Source organism: Rosa rugosa, chromosome 2, assembly GCF_958449725.1.
Source record: "Rosa rugosa chromosome 2, drRosRugo1.1, whole genome shotgun sequence".
Classification (NCBI taxonomy): domain Eukaryota; kingdom Viridiplantae; phylum Streptophyta; class Magnoliopsida; order Rosales; family Rosaceae; genus Rosa; species Rosa rugosa.
This window is the reverse complement of record NC_084821.1, coordinates 12,383,778-12,403,850: the sequence shown is the minus strand read 5'-3', so window position 1 is coordinate 12,403,850 and position 20,073 is coordinate 12,383,778. Positions and strand designations below refer to the sequence as shown.

At 38.6% G+C, this 20,073-nt stretch overlaps 3 protein-coding genes and 2 non-coding genes across 6 annotated transcripts; 2 read left to right on the top strand and 3 right to left on the bottom strand.

The window, feature by feature from the left end:
• Nucleotides 1-144: 144 nt before the first annotated feature.
• LOC133735008 (U2 spliceosomal RNA) lies at nt 145-339 on the top strand. Its single transcript, XR_009858746.1, has one exon. It is a non-coding gene; the product is annotated as a U2 spliceosomal RNA (small nuclear RNA).
• Nucleotides 340-2,117: 1,778 nt separating this feature from the next.
• LOC133734983 (U5 spliceosomal RNA) lies at nt 2,118-2,234 on the top strand. The gene has a single exon (XR_009858725.1). It is a non-coding gene; the product is annotated as a U5 spliceosomal RNA (small nuclear RNA).
• Nucleotides 2,235-3,191: 957 nt separating this feature from the next.
• Nucleotides 3,192-8,737, bottom strand: LOC133732018 (alpha-glucan phosphorylase, H isozyme). The gene is made up of 16 exons (XM_062159476.1): nt 8,406-8,737; nt 8,077-8,300; nt 7,791-7,970; nt 7,400-7,576; nt 7,232-7,317; nt 6,876-7,065; nt 6,465-6,557; nt 5,992-6,173; nt 5,740-5,857; nt 5,531-5,659; nt 5,201-5,419; nt 4,901-5,104; nt 4,425-4,583; nt 3,982-4,245; nt 3,652-3,842; nt 3,192-3,513 (listed from the first exon to the last, which is right to left on the bottom strand). Exons 2-16 carry the CDS (start codon nt 8,263-8,265, stop codon nt 3,387-3,389), a joined length of 2,508 nt encoding a protein of 835 aa, XP_062015460.1. The 5' UTR covers nt 8,266-8,300; nt 8,406-8,737; the 3' UTR covers nt 3,192-3,386.
• Nucleotides 8,738-9,590: 853 nt separating this feature from the next.
• LOC133732020 (calmodulin-binding receptor-like cytoplasmic kinase 2) lies at nt 9,591-13,575 on the bottom strand. Of its 2 annotated transcripts, XM_062159479.1 has the most exons (7): nt 13,465-13,575; nt 12,642-12,939; nt 12,227-12,474; nt 11,827-11,995; nt 11,327-11,416; nt 10,750-11,045; nt 9,591-10,142 (listed from the first exon to the last, which is right to left on the bottom strand). In XM_062159479.1, exons 1-7 carry the CDS (start codon nt 13,477-13,479, stop codon nt 9,816-9,818), a joined length of 1,443 nt encoding a protein of 480 aa, XP_062015463.1. In that variant the 5' UTR covers nt 13,480-13,575; the 3' UTR covers nt 9,591-9,815. The 2 variants fall into 2 exon arrangements, with proteins under 2 accessions (XP_062015463.1, XP_062015462.1); XM_062159478.1 differs by lacking the exon at nt 13,465-13,575 and having other exon boundaries at nt 12,642-13,077.
• LOC133732019 (probable anion transporter 4, chloroplastic) lies at nt 13,439-17,118 on the bottom strand. Its single transcript, XM_062159477.1, has 9 exons — nt 16,626-17,118; nt 16,092-16,318; nt 15,567-15,933; nt 15,339-15,383; nt 15,111-15,257; nt 14,629-14,766; nt 14,497-14,530; nt 14,154-14,333; nt 13,439-13,761 (listed from the first exon to the last, which is right to left on the bottom strand). Exons 1-9 carry the CDS (start codon nt 17,058-17,060, stop codon nt 13,751-13,753), a joined length of 1,584 nt encoding a protein of 527 aa, XP_062015461.1. The 5' UTR covers nt 17,061-17,118; the 3' UTR covers nt 13,439-13,750.
• Between the last annotated feature and the right edge of the window lie 2,955 nt (nt 17,119-20,073).

Below are 20,073 nucleotides of genomic sequence, written 5' to 3'. Positions count from 1 at the left end.
AGAAATATGTACCCAAGAAGTGGTAATACTTTATCAGTTATCAGTATCCAGTGTCTATAGAACGTTACAGTCCCACATTAATCATATGAGGAATGCACGGAAACAAAGACTGTATAAACAAGGAGGGCTTAGAATATAACACTCATACCTTTCTCGGCCTTTTGGCTAAGATCAAGTGTAGTATCTGTTCTTATCAGTTTAATATCTGATACGTGGACCAATGGTTCACACGATATTAAATTAATTTTTTGAAGGGGTGAGTCCGCCACAATAGCTTGCTATTGGGGCTCACGCGTGTCATCCTTGTGTTGCACTACAGCAAGGTTTGGCGCACCCTACCAAATCCAGTTTAAATCATAACAACTCCATTATATTATTTCCCTTAACACTACACAATCAATTTAGGACTCTAAATTAAAAGAATCGTCTTCCTACTAGTTTACCTACTAGTTTTTTCTTGTTTTGGTCTGAATTTTCGGTTGCTAGTTAGTTACTGTAACTGTAAATGTATCTGATGCTATACTGAAATTGATGAAACTAGGTGAACTGAGACACCGGAGATCCAGTATGATTTCCTGGAGAGTTAGCCAACGATGTTGATGGTGCACTGATGAGTGTTGCAATGTTATTAGGTGCTGTTAGTTTAGATGTGTTTGGTCGAAGAAAATAGAAGTTTGTGCAGGCATGTTTATGTAGGCTGTTTTCGCTTTTCAGTCCCATTCTCGTCATATTTGATATTTGTTTAGAAATGCAATACTAAGATTTTATGAAAGAAATGAATCAGGTTCTTCCAAAGCCAAACTATATTTATGTAGGCTAGTTTGGGGCCCCATACCAGATCAAGTTCAAATTTCTGCTTCACATTTGTATTACTATATCTAACATTTGAATCAATTGAATTTGTAGTTTTGTACAGTAACTCATTCTGTTCTACTGCCATTTATCTGAGAAATTTTTGCTCCAAGAAAGCCAAAACTTGAGTCTCAGAAGTACTGAACTTCTCTTTTTGCTCTTAGAGAAGCCAAAAGGGTTGGTTATTTAGGGGGTTAAATTCCTGTAAATGGTTAAGAAGGTTAAGTCACTGTTGCAAATACTTGAAAAAATAATTATATAAATTTATTGAGTTTCGTAATCACTTCAAATAGTATGTTTAGTGATGATTTTTGAAGCTATGCATCTAGCTATCCTCTACAGGATAATAAGGAGTTAAGGACTAATATGTACATAGGTGGCTTCTAAAAGAGTGCTTTCAGGTTTCAAATTCGAGTGATTGGATCTTTTTTAAGAAGGAACTGGCCGGTAGAAGATGCATGTTTGATTTTGGTCGGTTTAGCACGATAGAAGAGGATGAATATTATGCTCAATCTCATATCAGAAGTACGCTAAAAGTTTCTTCATCAATGATCCCCAGGGTGAACATTTCATCGAAAATGTTGGCGACTCTGGGCTAGGCTGCTGCAGATGACCATATATTAATAGATGCATACAGTTGGTAATCGTATAAAGACATTGTCTCGATATATGGCAAGCAATGCTTCTAATGTGAAATTTGGTGTTTGAAAACATTTTCATGGTCAATGTTCTCGAACACCTACTAATATTTCAAGATTTTGCCCATATATGTAGCACATTAATGGTTGCAAGGAATTCTATTTTGGGCTTATTAATTAGCCATCTACAAGGAAGCTGAGTGACATTTACATGAAGAAGAGCAGTAGTCAAACCTGTGAGCAATAAGTCTGCAGCAACATTATGCTGTGCAGGTCTGCAGTTCCTTGTGAGAACATACTAGTGACACTAATTATGAACCACACAAGAAACTTGGACGCTGCAGTTTCAATGTAATAGGGGCGGGCATCCAATGTACTCTTAATTCTCTCGTTTTTTCGACATTAGGAGTTTAGTTTGGCTAGAGGAAGTCCTGGAAGCGTGAAGGACTAAAGGAAATCATTATAGTGCTGTTACTTGGTTCTTTTATTAAGTCCATTTGGATCTCTCATATGGATGTGAATATTATAATATGTGACAGGCGCTATGAGTCCCATACCTTATCAGAGAATGAGATGTCTAGTGTCAGGGCTATAAAATAAAGCAGCTCAGCATTATCTGACTCACGGAGCCATGCGTTGAGCACAGAGCGAACTATTCTTTCGCCTTTTACTAAAGAATACCGTGTGCGCGGCGCTTTAAGTGGCATACGCCTATTTTTGTAAGGGTGCACCTCTGCGGTGCCCCTCAAAATTTAGTTTTGAAATAATTAAAGTACTGTTTAGAAACAAAAAATTCAAAATTCATGAACCTCATGAAGAGCAAAACATTTCAAGTCAAAATTTAGAAAATCAAGTTTATGATTGGCATTCAATTGATTCAAAAGTTTATGATTGGCTCATATGGTTAAGCAACAATAAACACAAAACTAGTTTTGTACACAAACAGCAGACTAGATATCTTAAATACCCTCGATCTATCAGCACTGCAAAGAAGTCTCCAATATTTGTACTTGCCCGGGTAATCCTCCTAGCCTATGAATGAAAGGTAATGGATCTCATCCTAGCTGAGTTACATAGAGTGCATCTATACAGTTCAAAAGCATTATCCAGGGCATTTGAATTGGCTTCCAAGAAAATGGAGAAGCAAAGATTGAATGTAGTGAAGATTACTGGACAAGGTTGGAATTTTATATGAAACTTTATGGAGCCATAGTTCAGACAGATCGAAGTCGACAGGGTCCAAAATGCACACGGCCTGAAAGAAGGCTGGGCATGGCTTGCGAGGTTTTTGAATGTTCCGCTTCCTGCCAACGAACATAGAGCCGTTGCGCTTAGGAAGTTGCTGAACACGGTCGAGTTGATTCGGGTAATTCAGGAAATTGAGGCCTATATTGACAATGAATTTCATGAGCCCGAGAGAAGGCACTAACAGAGCTCTTTGGATTCTGGCAAATATGTCCCTGATTTATTCATGTTCGTATAAAATATTTTTGTTCGATGTAGTATATTTGTATCTGAATCCATGTATGTATAGTTTGGTATATATTTATCAGAAGTGCATGTTATGTAATTTTCCATATTTCGTAACAAATAAACTTGCATCAGATCAGTAGTAAGGTAATTAGCTAGAAAGAGAATAGTACAACATATTCAGCTAGAAATAGAACACACCAGTAGCAAGGTATGTACTATTTAGCTATATTTTGCATAACAAGTAATGGCAGAATTTTATTGATTTATGAAACTTAATTGTTTTTACGTAGACATGATTGAATCAACAAAATAATTACTGAACTTAAAAAATGATGGCTGCAAATTCTTTTGGCTGTTTTATTCTTTACAGTAACCTTCATCTTGTGCCATAATTATGATTGAAATCAGCATTGCGGGTTAGATCTATGGTACACGGCACTCCTCGATCTTCCAGATTTCCTTGGCATACTGAGCAATTGTCCGGTCGCTGCTGAACTTGCCGGACCCTGCAGTGCTCAATATGGACATCTTAAGCCACTTCTTCCTATCCCTGCAGGTGAAACGAGAAATGCAAGCATTAGTTTTGCACGCTTGTGGTTTTTCATAACCACGAAGATCTAATATATCCCTTCTCAAACACAACCAAATAAGTAATCAGATGCAGAGGCTAAAAGGTGTGGGATCTTACTTGTAAGCTTCATCAACTCTTGCTTGAGCATCTAGATAGCCTGCGAAGTCATGGCCGACAAGAAAATAATCAGCACGACCAAAACCGCTGTTCCCCTCCAGAGAGTCAAGAAGTGGATTGTAGTCGTAGCTACCAAATGCTCCACTCCTAATAAACTTCTTTGCTTCTTCGAACCGAGGATCTGGTTTGAACTGAGTGATCCACAAGGGTAGAAAGTAAGATGAGAAAGAAATGTGCTTGATTACTAGTTAGCACCACCAAAGCTATTGTTTCCAAACTAAGATAAAAAGACATCTATTTGTCTTTGAACTACTTGGATAGATATCATACCAGTCCGTTCTCTCTATCCTTGCGGAGCTTAGGGACTTCATCAGCTGTGGCACCAAAAAGGAAAAAGTTTTCCTGTCCAATTTCCTCACGGATTTCAACATTAGCTCCATCCAGTGTTCCTATTATGAGGCAACCATTCAAAGAGAACTTCATGTTGCTTGTGCCACTTGCCTCCATGCCTGCAGTGCTGATATGTTGTGACAGTTCACTTCCTGGGATAAGTAGCTCAGCCACAGATACATTGTAATTTGGAACAAATACAACCTGAAGGATTAGTGATTATCAGGATCAATCGAGGTCCCAATTTTTGAGATCTTAATCTTATATATATGAAAATTCATCTTTCTCTAATACTATGAAAATTTCCAAAGAGATACATACTAGCAGTATAGCAATACTGCAAGCCATATTAAGTACCAAACAACTCTGATATATGAACTAACCTTCAAATAGCTATTGACCTCAGGATCAGTATTGACCACCGCACCTACATCGTTCACCAGCTTCACTATTCTTTTTGCATTTGTATATGTTGCAAATGCTTTTCCTCCAATCATGACTGTGCGTGGAGTTGCTTTCTTCCGCTCTTCAGGGCTCATCTCCTGTCACAATTCAATTTAAGTTCTCAACCACAACATAATACAAAACTTTGAAAAAGAAAAAACAACAGAACTTTTATCAAATTCCTATTTATTCAGTGAATAATGTTTTAGAATTCTTTGGGTTAACATGTGGCCATGAAACTCTATAGGATAACAAGCAGGTGCAAATGTAATGAACAAGTTCATAAAGACATATATCATATATAAAGATCAAGTTGGAAGGTCATGCAGGTAAATTCAATGGGTAGCATTAATGCCTACGCAAGGAAGAGACTCATATAATTAAAAAGTCAAGTAACATGTAAATGGCTTTGTACCTTTAGCTTCTTATATCTATAAATTGCACCCAGAATATTAAGCAACTGTCTTTTATACTCATGAATCCGCTTCACTTGTATGTCAAAAAGAGTGTTTGGGTCAATCTTGACACCTGTCACATGCTCTATGTACTGTGCCAAACGCTTCTTATTAGCCATCTTGGCAGACGCCCATTCCTCTTGTAATTTTGCATCATCAGCTAACTATTGGAGAAAGCATCGACACTGAGATTTAGTATTTCAACTGCAACACTCCTATACCCACAAGCAACTGTAAACACTGGAAAACATATATTATACCTTTCGAAGACCGACAAGTAGGTCCAGGTTGGTTGCCCATTCATCTGTTTTTAACCATTTGGTGATTATATTACTGAGCTCAGGACTGCAGAACTTCAGCCACCGCCGAGGAGTAATCCCGTTAGTTTTGTTCTGGAACTTGGATGGCCATAGTGAGACATAGTCTGCAAATAACTCATTCTTTAAAATGTCACTATGCAACTCAGCAACACCATTAACCTACAATAATATGGGCAAATAAGTTACTAAAACATTTAAAAAATATCAACAGCTCAAATGTGGAGGGAAAAAGGAAAAGAAATGCTGGGAATTCCTATATGGATTTCTTACCGTATGTCCAGACACCACACATAAATTAGCCATCCTCACAACAGGCTTTTGGGGATTGTTATCCAAGACGCACATAGTGGGAATTTTACTCTCAAGATCTGTCCGTGTAGCACGCACCATGTCAATGAACTGCAAGGAGGCAAGATTTTACACTGGGAAGATAAAATTGAAATCATAAACAGAGTAAAGAAACATGTGAGAAGTATTACCCTTTTGTCAATTTCTTGTATGATTTCCATATGGCGAGGAAGAAGCTTCCACATGACAGTCTGTGACCATTTCTCAAGTGCTTCAGGAAGGACTGTGTGATTAGTATAAGCAACAGTCCTGTTTTGATCATTTAAACTTAGTAATTTCAGCACCTTGTATCAAAAGCCCTACAATATAAGCTGAAATTCCATGGAAGAGGAAGAAACTGAGGGAAAAAATCTGAAGAAGAACAAACAAAAAATGTAATCCACCTTGTTGTCACATCCCATGCCTCATCCCACCCAAGTCCTTCCTCATCCAAGAGCAATCGCATTAGCTCCGGAATTGCAAGTGTAGGATGAGTATCATTCATTTGGACAGCAACCTTGGTTGGAAACTCGGACCATTTCAATTCCGTCCCTTGTTTCCTCTCCTTGAATCTGAAAATAATGTCCTGTAAATTCAACATTAAAGGATATCAGGTTGCAACTCCTTAATGGTATGACAAACTAGCAACTGAAAGTGTCACAAGAGCAGTTTTCTATTTATCCCAGCTTGACAATGAAATTCAGATTGCTGAACCAGACCTCAATTGTTGAAGAAAAAAAAAATCTCTCTAAATGTTTGCAATTTCTATGACGTTTTCAACTTTTTTCAAATTCAAAGTTAAATGGTCATCAGAAACACCTAATCAAAAAAAGTTGGGAAAAAATATGATGCGATGTTAAAATGTTAATCAAACAACCTGAAGCGATGCACTGCAGAGGAAGAATTGTTGCTTCAGACGTAAAAGTTTCCCTTCTTCTGTAGCATCTCCAGGATATAAAACAGCACAAATCTGCAATGCACAACTTCATACAAACTGATTCAAGAAAACACTTGAGCATGTAGAACGGGTGGACACACATCATTAACTAGATTTAAATTCTCATGCATTGTAACTTGTTTCAAAAGGGTTACGAATAGAGATTGATTACTTGATCTGTAACCCAACCTATTTAAATCCATGATATTTGGTTATCCCTACATATTTTTAAAACTATAATTCTTCACAAACAGCTTATTTAGATGAAAAAGATCAGACAGCATATGTTGTGTGAAAGACGTGGCAAATTTCAATACTACCTTGCTAAGTTGCTGTTAAGATATTACGAACCTGTTGAGCTCGAGAATGAAGCTGAGCGGCAGGTTCGTATTGACCATCATTAAACTTAAAGAGGTTAAAATCCTCGGAAGATGCTTTGGCGTCCCATAGACGAAGACTAATAGTGTTCTTGGTTTTGTATCCTGGAATTGGCACATCATAAGCCAGAGCTTGCAGAACCTCTCCCTCAACCCATTTTCGCCTGTAATACAACCAATTGCAGTTATTTTCTGAAGATGTAAACCATGTGATTCTTTTTTAAATTTTTTAATAAAAAGAACACTTGAAGTGCATTACAGTCTTTATTAAATGCTTCATTTTGACATAAATTCATTGTCAAAAAAAGGAAATCCTAATTTGATACTTACGATCCTTCAGGATTAACATGAACACGACCAAAGAACCTGACTGGATATACAACATCATGCCTGACTACTTCCCAAGGGCTAAATTTCTGCATAAATTCAAAAGTCTTGGTGACAATTTAGAAAATATGCAAAAATTCACGGAACATGAGGTGATCTAGGACCTCTCACCTCTAGCCAGTCCTCAGCAGTTTCTTCTTGGCCATCCTTGCCAATCCGTTGCTTGAACAGCCCGTATCTGTACCTCAAACCATACCCCCAGGCCGGCAAATTTAACGTTGCCATGGAGTCTAGAAAGCATGAAGCAAGCCTTCCCAGGCCACCATTTCCAAGTGCAGCATCTTTTTCCTACAAAGAAGTATTTCTAATGATCATTGAACAGCCTACTGCACAACCAAATCAACCAATACAGTAATCTCTATAAGAGTATGCCATATACAAACACTGAAATGCATATTTCAACTATTTGAAATAACACAAACTCAACACGAATACGAGAACATGAACATTTAGAGGCCAAAGGTCACATATTACAGAACCAATTGCAAAATTCCGAGATTACCTGCTCGGTTATATTCTCGAGCTCATGGCCCAACTTATTCAAAGCTTCAGCATAGGCACTCTGAACGTTCAAATTCCCAATGGCATTGGTCAAGGCTCGTCCTTGAAGATACTCCATGGACAAGTAGTAGGTCTGCTTCGGATTCTTCCTGTGGAAATGCAGGTACGTCTCGTTCCAATTCTACACAAAATCAACCAAAACCAAAACAACATTTCAACACTAATTTCTCCCCTAACCGAAATCAAAACCTAAAGCTGAGAAAATCAAACGGTTGCTTGGCGCTTACTTGGATCAGACGGTCGCGGACGCTCTCGGCGGTGGCGTAGTAGGCTTGCTCAGGCTCGAACTTGAACGGCGAGAAGTGAGGGCTGAAATTCGCGTGGTAATTGATGTTGGACGCAATCTTCGTCGGTTCCTCGGCCAGAGGATTCGCCGCTGCCGGAATCTTCGAGGCATCGCCTTTCGGTTTCGCCATGGCTATCACAGCCTCCTCAATTCAAACAACAGTCTCTGAAATCCAAAGCAAAATCCACAACAGTTAAGAACAAAATCACAAAGCAGTTAAAAGAAGCCAGAGAAAAACAAAGAGCGAGTGATGATGATGATGCGCATTACATTAGCGAAAGCGCTTCTTCTGCTTTCGATTTTCTGAGGCCTGGAACTCCTCAGAGCAATATAAGCAGGTACGGAATTTAGAGCATAGGGGAATATAAAAGAGAATCGGAGATAATTGGAGAAAGATCCAAAAGAGAGAGAGAGAGATGAAGACAAAGCGAGAGAGAAATATCAGAGAGAGATTTATAGGGGGGGAAGAAGAAGAAGAAGAAGAAGAGGAGGAGGCTCTGGTTTGATTTGGAGATTTGAAAAAGGTGGTTTGAAGTGAACGTGAACGATCACATGGAGATGGAGCCAAAAGAGAGCGGGGACTGTGGCTGTGGGAGTGAGTGAGAGTGAGTGACGCTAGTACCACGCTTTGCTTGTTTTGGGGATCAGATTTTGATATTTTCATCTTTGCCTTTTTTTTTAATCTTTTTTTTTAAACTCGATGAGAAGGTGACACGTGGCTTCTTACCAAGCGTGAATTTCTTACCAGTGACCGGTGACCAGTACACAGTACTCCCGTTGTGCCACGTGTGCGTGTGGTGCGGCTGGCCAATGAGAGAAGTGAGAGATAATTTTGAAATTTTGCTGGACACATGTCAGGGGCTCAGGGCAGTATGAGCATAAATTTTTAAATGAAGGATTCTGATTGGTGGGCGCATCGTGACACGTGACACCACGGCAGCGTCAAAAATTTGGTTATGAATTCATACAAAGCAGCTGAGTGTCGGAAAAAAGTATTCTCTATCGCCGGATGTATGTAATATATTTAAGACTTTATATGTCAAGACTTTCGAGATTTATTTGTGTGCTCATGTAAATATCTGAGGTTAAATATTGATGTCTTGTTCATGGAAAATGCTAGGATTAGCGGCAGGGGTTGTGAATGTGTTGCACAAGGATTTATTGATGCAGATCCGAATGTGAGTCCTTAATTAAAAGCGACAATGTTTGACTAAATTTGTTTACTTAATAAGGTATTTATATGCTTATGCTGCTGTGAATAGACTTATAGAGTTAAATAAATGAAACACTGTCACATAATTTAGTGAATAAAATTTGACAAGTCCATTCAAAAAAAAAAAAAATTTGACAAGTATAACGGGGCTTTGAGTACGGATCCACCCTCACATGATACAACCGGGCATTTAAGACCTTTTTCAAATAGAAGCCATTTACAGAAAAGTGCTTTCCCAAAAGTGTTTCCAGAAAATGATGAATGAATTGAATGAATCACAACAAATTTGTGTTTGGGTTCTACATGTTCTTAAAATCTGATGACAGAAAGCGCAGGATCTGACTGCCATCAAATTCAGGATGATAACACACAAGTGACAAGACTTTACATATATAGAGGTATCAATCCGGCCAAGAACAAAAGAAAAGATAATATGCGAGAGTAACTTCCCTCCAGTTCTTGAGAAGTTACGCTGAGATAAATTTATAGCTATCACCATCTTCAATTCCAAAAGTCTGGTGCCTAGTCATCTTAGCATCTCTCACAGGAAAATTGTCAGAGTAGTGAGAAGTTGGAGGAGGAGGAGCAGGGAAGGCTTTCTCTCTGAATTCCTTGCGAATCCCCCATAATACTTCAGCACATTTTTTCATGGAGGGTCTTGATTGTCTTAAAGGTGCAAGGCACTCGTGAGCTAGCTTGAGGATTTTCTCCATTGCCATGGTTGATGCCGCACTTCTCCGTAGCCTTGGATCCATGACAAGTATAGCTTCTCCTCGTTTCAATGTTTGGATTGCCTGCAGAGATAAACATCTATTATTTCTGCTTGATAATCTAATGACTGGAAGCTTCTTTGATTGATGTACTCATTTCCTTCCAATAGTTTTAGGTAAAAAATCAAAAATAAAAGATGGACTTGGCCATTTGATATTAAACAAGTACACAACATATGCATTTCCATGTTTACATTAAATATTGTCCTTGTGTTTCTAACATGGTTAGGCTGATTTTTGGTTCACACTTTCAATACCTAATTTTTATCAATCATACATGGGTACAAGCCATCTGAAGAGGAACATGACAGACCATTGCTATGCACTGCAGCGGTTTAATTTGATGAATGTTTCATGTGCAACTGGAACACCAGGAGCAAGGTGGTTGTTACTAGAGCTGGACTGATGTGACTCGAATAGCTTTATGCTCCACATAAACATGTGAAGACTATCTAAAGTAAAGGATCTCCAGGAGGGGTCAATCTTAATTCAAGACTAAAAGCAATGATCAATTAACTACCTAAGGTGGAGACTTAGGCTAAATATCTAAAGCAATGCATAGCTCACTTAATCTGCATTTTTATGTTTGTCTTATAATTTCAGGATGCTCAGATCGATACTGAATTCTTACCCATCTTGTTGTTAATCTTTCATTGTTTGGTTTGGTGGGTTCGATGGGTCGTCTTCCTGTCATCAGCTCTACAAGCAACACACCAAAGGAGTAAACATCACTCTTTTCGGTGAGCTGATAAGTCTTGAGGTACTCAGGATCCAAGTAGCCTGCCGTTCCTTTAATCTGAGTTGAAATATGAGTTGCATCAGGGTCTGCAGACAATCGTGCAAACCCAAAGTCTGCTACTTTCGCCCGTAATTTCTCTGTGATGAGGATGTTTAATGATTTTATGTCTCTGTGGATTATTGGAGGATCTGTCAAAATACATGAGACTGTTTTAGGTTTTTCAAATACCATACAATAATATGAAACTGTGTCACAAGGAGTTGTTTCTTAACTAAGATATACACATGTTAGAACAGGTCTGTTTTTACTTGTTTCTTCACCATACCATAACAAAAGGAAAGCTATGGGTATATGGTCTCCACAGTGAAGTCCATAAACTGAAACGAAAAAAGGCCAAAGAAGCTACCTAACATAAACTTCTGGACAATAATTTGGTCCAAGTACTTTGGAATGAAAATGAAGTGCATACCTGTGTACGTGTGAAGATAGGTAATTGCATGAGCCACATCAATTGCGATGTCTAACCGTTCTGCAATTTCAAGTCCATTTCCGCGTGTACCTTCATAAATAGTAACTTGACTAATCAATCCCAATATCAACGTTATTTTCTAGATTCTTATTATATTTAGAACTTCCAACAGTGGTGGTATTTAGACTCCTGAGATCCTTTGCCGGTTGGGGTAAGCAGAAGTTGATCAAATGGATCAACGATCAACTATTCAATTTATTCTTAGAATGCGTTTTCCATCAGTTCTCATTTTAGTTTGGTTTAACTCATGTTCTTTTGAAATATGAATTTTGACAAAAGCTCAGTTGAATGTCATGGATTATATTTCCAGCTTCTCAGTAGAATTTTACTCATTCTGCCTAAAGTTGAGTTTACCATATACTCAAGTACTTTCGTTTCTGCTTTCCAGCTTCTACTGACTAACCCTATAGATTTTCATAACTATTATGCACAAGGCTTACCATCCAGATGTTCCCGTAGTGTTCCGTTGCCAACATATTCAACCAAAATAATCCGCTCGTCCCCATGCTCCAAATATCCATATAATCTTACCAAATTCAGATGCTCAATCATGGACAAGGTGAGTATTTCATTCTTGAACTCCAATGCTAAGAGCTTGTCAGATACTGTCTGCATATGGTTTCGAGGCATTGTGCAAACTATTAGCAAATGATCCTAACTATTGTCTAAAAAATGCTCAAGAGATTTCAAAGAGTTCTATCTCATTCCTGTAATGCTGTCATTTACTCATCAATATCCATGATTCTACTGATACATTCTTTAAAAAAATGGGAACTTAAGCCATAGATGGTACTATTATCTCGATATTTAGTAAAAGTTTCTATCATAAACTGTCTATACCTTCTTGGCACGCTTTACAGCAACAAGAGATCCATCCCCGAGCCTTCCCCTGTACACTGTCCCAAAAGCACCCTCACCAATTTTATTTGCTTGAGAGAACTTTTCGGTTGCCTTAGAAATCTCTTCGTAGGAGAAATTTGTCGTCTCAATTACTCCAATCTGAGTAGTAGAAGAACCAGAAGACCCAGATAACTTGAGCTTTGATGAGTTCTTAGTGTCAGTACTCCCCAATGAACCATCGGTTGAAGCTGCAGAACATTGGAAACTGTTAACAAAAACAAATTCTCAATGCAATATTTGACTATTGAAAGAATCCCACCAATTCTATCACCTATATATAGCATTTCTAAGTAACCTGCAATATAGGTGATGATAAAAGCTTTGTGCAGAATCAGAAGCCAATAGTGAAACTTACATGAAACTCCTCTGATTCTATTACTGTTTCTTCTTGGATCAATTACAGAAGCAGAAGCAGCAGCCTTTGAGTTGACCTTTCTTCGAAAGAAAAGAACTGTGAAAACTTTCTTCACTGCAGCCTTCATATGCTTCAGGGCAGAACGGCTTCCACTCTGTTGCTTGGTTTTATTATTCTTGTCATCTTCAAAGTGAAAATTGGAAAACTGATTCCTCTGGTTATGAGGACTTTGAGCTTTCTTCATTTCCTGAGGTTTAGGCCGGCTGGTGTGGTTTTTATCATATCTTTTGTTGAAAAACTGAAATGAAACGAATGGGTTTCTGGTTACAGGTACCCCTCTAACATTAATGGTGGTCCTTACCAATATATAATTCATTGATTGCCAATGTTTATTATAGTTTACAATTCTTGGACTTGCCCAAATTTTTGTGCTGAAGACTGATTCAAGTTACGCTTCCATTTCGAACAAAGGACAACTGGAAGACCTGTTTCAATTTTGGTTTTATACTTTTACATGATCCAGTCAATGGAAGATTCTTATGTGGTTTAGTCAAACATAGAAATATAAATATTCTAAGAATTAAAGCCCAGCCCAAGAGAGTGGGCCAACTTAGAACACATGAAACTACGCTTCATTCCCTCCATTTTTCTTATTTTGATCACACCTCCTTCCCGTGGTACTTGAGGTATCCTATAACGTGAAATTATAGGTCCCGTGGCCGAAAAGCTGCTCAAATCAACGTTCTGTCGATTTTCATACTGAGCGAGGGAGACTAATATATATCGAAAGGCAGTAGTAAGAAGAATGAATGCAGCATCTTACCTCTTTGAAACACATTTACAGATATCTCTTACAAAATTTGGTTATCAGGATCCCCATATGCACCTGAAACACATTGTCGATGCATGAGGAACACTAATAACATCCACTGTACAAGCTTCAGATTCAATTACAAAAAGACGAAAGAGGTTATTTATGATACAACGGATGATTTCCAATGGTCTGTACCATTCCTCTAGTTTGCCTTCCCTTCTGTACCATCCACTAGTTTACAATTGAACACATATAATCATCAACAAGCAATGCTGGTGCCAGCAGTCTTAGAATCTCATACTGGAGCTGTGAAGCAAAAAGGTAATGTTAGGGATATAAAAGTATGATTGCTGCTCAACAGAAATTTCAATGCAGTAAAAAGTTAAATCTCCATAATTTGATGCATGAAACGGATTTGATGAAGTTGATCATGTTCCAAAATCAAAACATTTCCTCAAGATACTGCCTAAAAGTTGGACATATTCCAAAATTGAAGTCCTTAAAGTACTGCCTAGATATTAAAAAAAAAAAAAAGTACTGCCTAGAAAGCTAACATTTACTAATCCATATCACAGACATTATCAAATTACAATCCTGCAACATCCAAGTAGGACAAGCTCTGAAGCCAACAAGAAAGGGTGGGGGTTGTGGTTATATTATATATAGTTCACAGAAGTAATAGAATAAACTATACTTACTTGGTTCATCAAAATCTACTCTCTCCCCGGTAGAAAATAGGATGTAGAAAAGGGCAGCAAGAATATATAACAGTGACGTGAACAACAGAAATCCTTGGAAAGAACCCACCAATTCGACAAAAAAACCAGCTCCAACTGTTCCCAAAATAGCAGCAAATGTACCGGCAGTATTTGATATTCCTATGATGAAAAAAAGGGGGTCACTACCATATCATTCATCATATGCCAAATTTACTAGTCCATATTTAATGATTGACATCAGGCTCTGAAGCATTTAGTATAACGAAAAAAAACAAAAAGAAAAAAAAAGTATATTGAAAAGACTTAGTTTGATTAACCATACCATGTAAAACACCAGAGTACTGGGGAGCGATCTCCTGGTTAAAGAAAAAAAAATTAAAGCTCACTTATTATTGAACAATCAAGTATAAGTTACTAATCGATATCTGACTTGAGCATATACACAAATGCTGACCTGAAGATTCACCAGAAAGCCAGAGTGACTAAAGGCTTTAAGTCCAACTGCTAAAGTAAGCCAAGCAGATGCAACTGATGGACTTTTTGCTGTAGTTAAACCTACAAGAGCAATCCCAGGACCTATGAAACCGATCGACTGCACAGAAAGAACAAACATTGACACTTCATAAAGCATGATCAGAACATTATGTCATATGGTAAATAGATTTTTCTCTTCAAGAAGATCTACTTTGCCGGGTACCATTCTTTTGATTGCAAAAATAGGTTGATGATGAGAAATCTTATATTGTAACTTAACTCCCAGATTACAAGCAAACAGTATACTGTTTCCAAATAAGCTCAGATTAGAAAAGTGTCTTTCCCATCTATCCTATCGATTAATCACTTCGTATTTCAAGTGAAATCCTTCAGAATCCATCCCTCTTTCAGTTAGACTTCTTACAGTATAAACTGCAATATTAATGTAATTCTTTCACATACCTGCATGATATTTCGAGTCAAAGTGACACTTGTACCATTTCGGATCATTATGTCCGACCACAAACCACCAATATATCCCATGACTGCCATGACAGTCCATGGAACAGCACTAAACCAAGCTGCTTGTCTCAGGTCGACATGATACACCTGTAGTAGAGTCATAAGCAATATAAGTCTCCATCCACACAACAGATATACAGAAGAAATAGCTAGGATATTGAGCCTCACGGAGTTGAAGTAGATGGGCATCCAGGAAAGAAAAACGAAAAAACCCTGCAAAATATGAAAAATGAAGATGATAAATTAATGACCCTGTTGGTGGACACATACTTTTCATACAAGCTCTACATAAACATGAACAGACAAAACAAACACATGATAATATATTCTACATATGCTAATTGACAATATGATGCTCAGAGTAGAATATCCTGGCATGAGATGTGTATCCATTACCCAGCTATGCATGGCATTTGCAACTATTAAGGCCCAGGTGGGCGGTTTAGAAAGCAAGCGCCTGAAAGGAGGGATCACTTTGGTTGTCTTAGGTTTATTTTCCCCCAGAAAGGATTTCTGCCTCTCGCTCTGTATGTAATCCAATTCATATTTTGATATCTGAGGACTGCGGTCAGGAGTACTTGATGTTGCAGATAACCATACCAAAACCCAAAGAAATCCAGATAAACCAAAAATCACAAATGGTCCAAATACACCACCTTGTGACATGAGAATCGGAGATAGCATGAGTCCTACTGAACTTCCAAGCTGAAATCCAGCCATTGCAATTCCAACAGCCCTGGATCGCTCTGTCTTAGGAAACCATCTGAAAACAAAAAATAAAAGAAAAAAGAAAACCGTTCATACCATCATTTTAGGTTTAGCTTTACCAACTATTGGCCGAAAAATAAACGGTTCAAAAGCACATCTTAACTTAACAACGTATTTTGTAATTGAAAAAGGGAAGTTGTAGACCATATTTACCTTGCTACCATGTTGTTCATGCTAGGAAGAGCCACACCTTCGGCGATGCCAAGGAGAGCTCTCATTGCGAGGAGAAGCCATAGCGAAGTTTCAGCAGCCCACGGTGTAAGGAAGGTAGCCATAGACCACAAAGCCACTCCCCAGGCCATGACTGCCTTACCACCATAGTAGTCTACAAGTGTCCCTCCAGCTATCGGAGATACAAGGTATCCCCACAGGAAAGATGACTGCCATAAGTGAAGTTTACATTTAAGAGTTCAAAATTTCGATATGAACAACACTTTGATTATTGAACAACCCTTAGTACACACTGCTTTAGCTACAAAAATTAACAATTCAACATTGAGAAATCCGAACAGATTCTTCACGAGAATGAGCAAATTTTCCATACTGAATTGGTTCAACTCTTTCCTAACAAAGAGTCACTTATATAACTCATTTATCATTTTCAATTCTAAGCAAAATTTCAAAAGAAACTCAAACTTTTTAAGCTCATAATTTCAAAGAAAACAGAAATGAGCAGTAAAAAACCACCTGAACAATACCAGCAAACGATCGGCTCCAACCATTAGAGAGCGATAACGGCACAATCGCCACCGACATCACAACGCGGTCGGCATTGCACAGAGCCAAAGCCAAAGCGAGCATCGCCACCACTTTGACTCTCTCCGATGTAATAAACTCCCCGAAGCTCGGTGCCTGAGCTTCGCTCCCGTCCGCGAACGAGCCGAATTGAGCGTTCTTTGACGAAACCCTAACTCGTCTAGATTGAACGCTGCGGAGGTGAGCCGAGTCATGCCGGAGTCCAATTCTCAGCAGCGAATTGGCCGGCGAAACGTTTCGGAAACCGTTGCAACGGTTCGGCGAGTTGACGGAACGAGGAGGTAGTTGGAGGTTCGGCGATTCCGGTTTGGGAATTTTCCGGCCGCGGGAAAGAGAGAGATAAGAAGTGCGGATTGTGGAGTTCATGGCGGCTGAGAAAGTCACTGTCAGTCGTCACCAGAGTCACGCATCCACTGAAAGTGACGACGACAATCCCGGTGGTGGGTGGGTGGGTGGGTATACTTAGGACTGGTGAAATTACCGGGAATGCCCTCTGGGGTCATTGAAAGTGTGAGGAAGCTCGAGGGTTGAAGTGGAATTTTGTATGGTTATTAAATTTTGAAAATCAGGTATTATGACTATTATCCACCGCCGTTTTTTCGTAATTATCAACAGTTTCTTCATGAAATTATAATCATTCGTATTATATATATATATATATATATATCCTTCGATTTAGAGTAAGCAATTGTAATTAGGAATAATTACATATAAGTGCATCTTTGAATGTTTTTTTAGTCATAAGGTTACCAACTAATTTTTTCCCTCATAAGACCACTAGATTAAAAATGGTGTTATATTTTGGATATAAAAACCAACATATTTACATAAATGCCACTAGAGTAAAAAGTCAACAATCATTCTCTCTCTCCTCTCCGGCGAGGTCTCCGATCAACTCCGGCCGACCTCTGGCCAACTCTGACAGGTCTCCGGCGGGACTCCGGCTGACCTCCGACCAACTCCGGCAAGTCTCCGGCCAACTTCCAGCAAACTCTAGCGACCACAAAAGCTACTGTCACTAACACCAAAAGCTACTGTGGCTAGCAACAAAAACTACTATGATGAGATTTCCGGCAACCTCCAGTGAGGTCACAAAAGCTACTGTCACTAGCAACAAAAGCTACGTTGGTGAGATTTCCGGCGAGGTCACAAAAGTTATTATCACCAGCAACAAAAGCTACTGTCACAAACAAAAGCAACGCTGGTGAGATTTCCAAAGAGGTAACAAAAGCTACTATCACCAGCAACAAAAGCTATTGTCACCGACACAAAAAGATACTCTCACCAGCAACAAATGGCTACTGTCACCATCACCAGTAACAAAAGCTACTCTCACCATCACCAAAAGCTACTATCAAGCAAAACAAAAACTATACTAACCAACACCAAAACATACAATCACAAAAACCAAAAGCTACTACCAAGTAGAAACAAAGCTACTCTCATAGACTAAGAAAGTTATTCTCAAAGTCTAACAAAATTATGAAAATAAAAAGCTACTTCCATATTTTTAAAAATCTACTACCACAGTTGTGAAAATCTATTACAATAGATAGATGTAGAAAGTTTTATACTGTCAATGTGCTAAAAAGCCATTATAACAAAAGCTACTAACATCAGCTTAAAAAGATATTAACAGAGACATAGAAAACTACTATCACTTTGTTGAAAAACCACTATAACAGTTATAAAAAGCTACTAACGTGAAATCTATCAAAATGAAAACAGAAGCTATTAACATTAGTTTGAAAATATACTAGCATAAGAAAATAGAAAGCTACTATCCCTTGGTTAAATAGCCATTTATAACAATTGTAAAGAGCATCAGCATTCCTTGAGCATCAACATTTTGATTAAACACAAAATTATTCATATTGACATATCTAGTCAATCCCACCAGCTTAATCACTTACTAATAAAAAAAAACAAATATTCCAGTATTAATCTTTCTCTTTCAAGGTCAGAACAAGTAGCTTTCTCTTCAAGGTCAGAACAAGTAGCTTTCTGTGCATAGAACATGGAGAAATCATTCAACATATGCTCAACATATACTCAAATTCACACCAAAAAATGACGTCGTTCGAGAGAGGGGCTTACGAGACGGAGGATAGCTATCTGACCAAACGGCGAATTCGAACTAGACCTCGCCGTAATCTCTCAGATCACCTCGCCGTAATCGTCGTTGAACCAACAGTTCGATCTCACCAGAATAAATGCCTCTGAACCCGCTCCTCCACCTCCTTCTCCACACCTTGGAAAATGTTGTCTCTGGCGGAGATCACAGCGCTGGGCACTGAGAGAGAGAGACAATTGGTCGCCGTTAAACATCATTTTTCGTCACTCCAGATCGCCAGAGCCTAGCTCCAGATCCACGACCTCAACTCGCATACCAGATCCACGACCCACGCTCGCATACCAGATCTTGTGGACGATAAGGATGACGATCTGGTCGCGGCGGAAGATGGAGGAGACTCTGACCGTGGTCGATGAAGCCATTCCCTCCGGTGATGCACACCGCCTCCGGCCCGGCCCGCATCAGAAATCTCAACAATGAATTCGAACTGTGGAGAGGCTCAATCACTCTCTCCTGACAGCCCGACGACCAATTCGAACAGTGGAGAGGCTTGATCACTCTATCCCGGCTTGTGGAGAACAAGATACTTCGGGCCAGGTTCGAAATCTACTCGTCGTTTGACGATCGATACTTCACCGTCGAGATCGTGAGGTCTGCAACGTTGTCATGTCAGTTTGTGAAGGGGAGGGAGGGAGGGGGAGAGAGAAAGATGAGAATGCGATTTGTTTCGCTCTATCGAAGAAGAGAGAGAAAGGGGGTTGAGGGCAAAATAGGAACAACACAAAAAGAAGCTGATGGTTTTGGGCTCTAAAGTGGCCTTATGTGTACAAAAAAGTTTAAGTGGCCTTATGACTAATTAAAGTCCTAAAATGACACTTATATGTAATTTGTTATTGTATTTAAAAGTCAAACATTTCTCTTGTACTTGATAGTAAACAATTTTACAATAGCGAAACTTACCATGTCATTATAGGTTTCGGTGAAAGGACCTCAAATGACTTGTACCAAAAAAAATAAGGGTGGTTCTAGTTGGACCTCAAAATTTGATATTTGAACCTCCATCTTTTTTCAATTATCAATACACTTTGTTCACTCATATGAAAAGACAAATAAGGACAAAGAGAGAAAAAGAAAAAAAAAAAACAAATACTCTTCTTACCTCCCCTATTAGTATAACATTCAATTTTTTTTTCTTTTCAAAATTTCCTTATATTACCTATAGTGTTTAAGGAAAACAGAAATTGGGAGAGAATTGAGTAGTCATACTTTCATTGATAATAAGGGAATATTTATATAGAGGATTAC

Coding starts and splice junctions, on each gene's coding strand:
- LOC133732019 (XM_062159477.1), bottom strand. CDS start 17,060: ATGAACTCCACAATCCGCACTTCTTATCTCTCTCTTTCCCGCGGCCGG. Junction 15,384..15,566: donor CAAATGCCATGCATAGCTGG/GTAATGGATACA, acceptor CATATTTTGCAG/GGTTTTTTCGTTTTTCTTTC. Junction 15,258..15,338: donor TGCCCATCTACTTCAACTCC/GTGAGGCTCAAT, acceptor ACTCTACTACAG/GTGTATCATGTCGACCTGAG.
- LOC133732020 (XM_062159478.1), bottom strand. CDS start 13,017: ATGAATTATATATTGGTAAGGACCACCATTAATGTTAGAGGGGTACCT. Junction 12,475..12,641: donor TAGAATCAGAGGAGTTTCAT/GTAAGTTTCACT, acceptor AATGTTCTGCAG/CTTCAACCGATGGTTCATTG. Junction 11,046..11,326: donor CTATCTTCACACGTACACAG/GTATGCACTTCA, acceptor GTATTTTGACAG/ATCCTCCAATAATCCACAGA.
- LOC133732018 (XM_062159476.1), bottom strand. CDS start 8,265: ATGGCGAAACCGAAAGGCGATGCCTCGAAGATTCCGGCAGCGGCGAAT. Junction 5,420..5,530: donor GTGTGGTGTCTGGACATACG/GTAAGAAATCCA, acceptor ATATTATTGTAG/GTTAATGGTGTTGCTGAGTT. Junction 5,105..5,200: donor TACTTGTCGGTCTTCGAAAG/GTATAATATATG, acceptor TTTCTCCAATAG/TTAGCTGATGATGCAAAATT.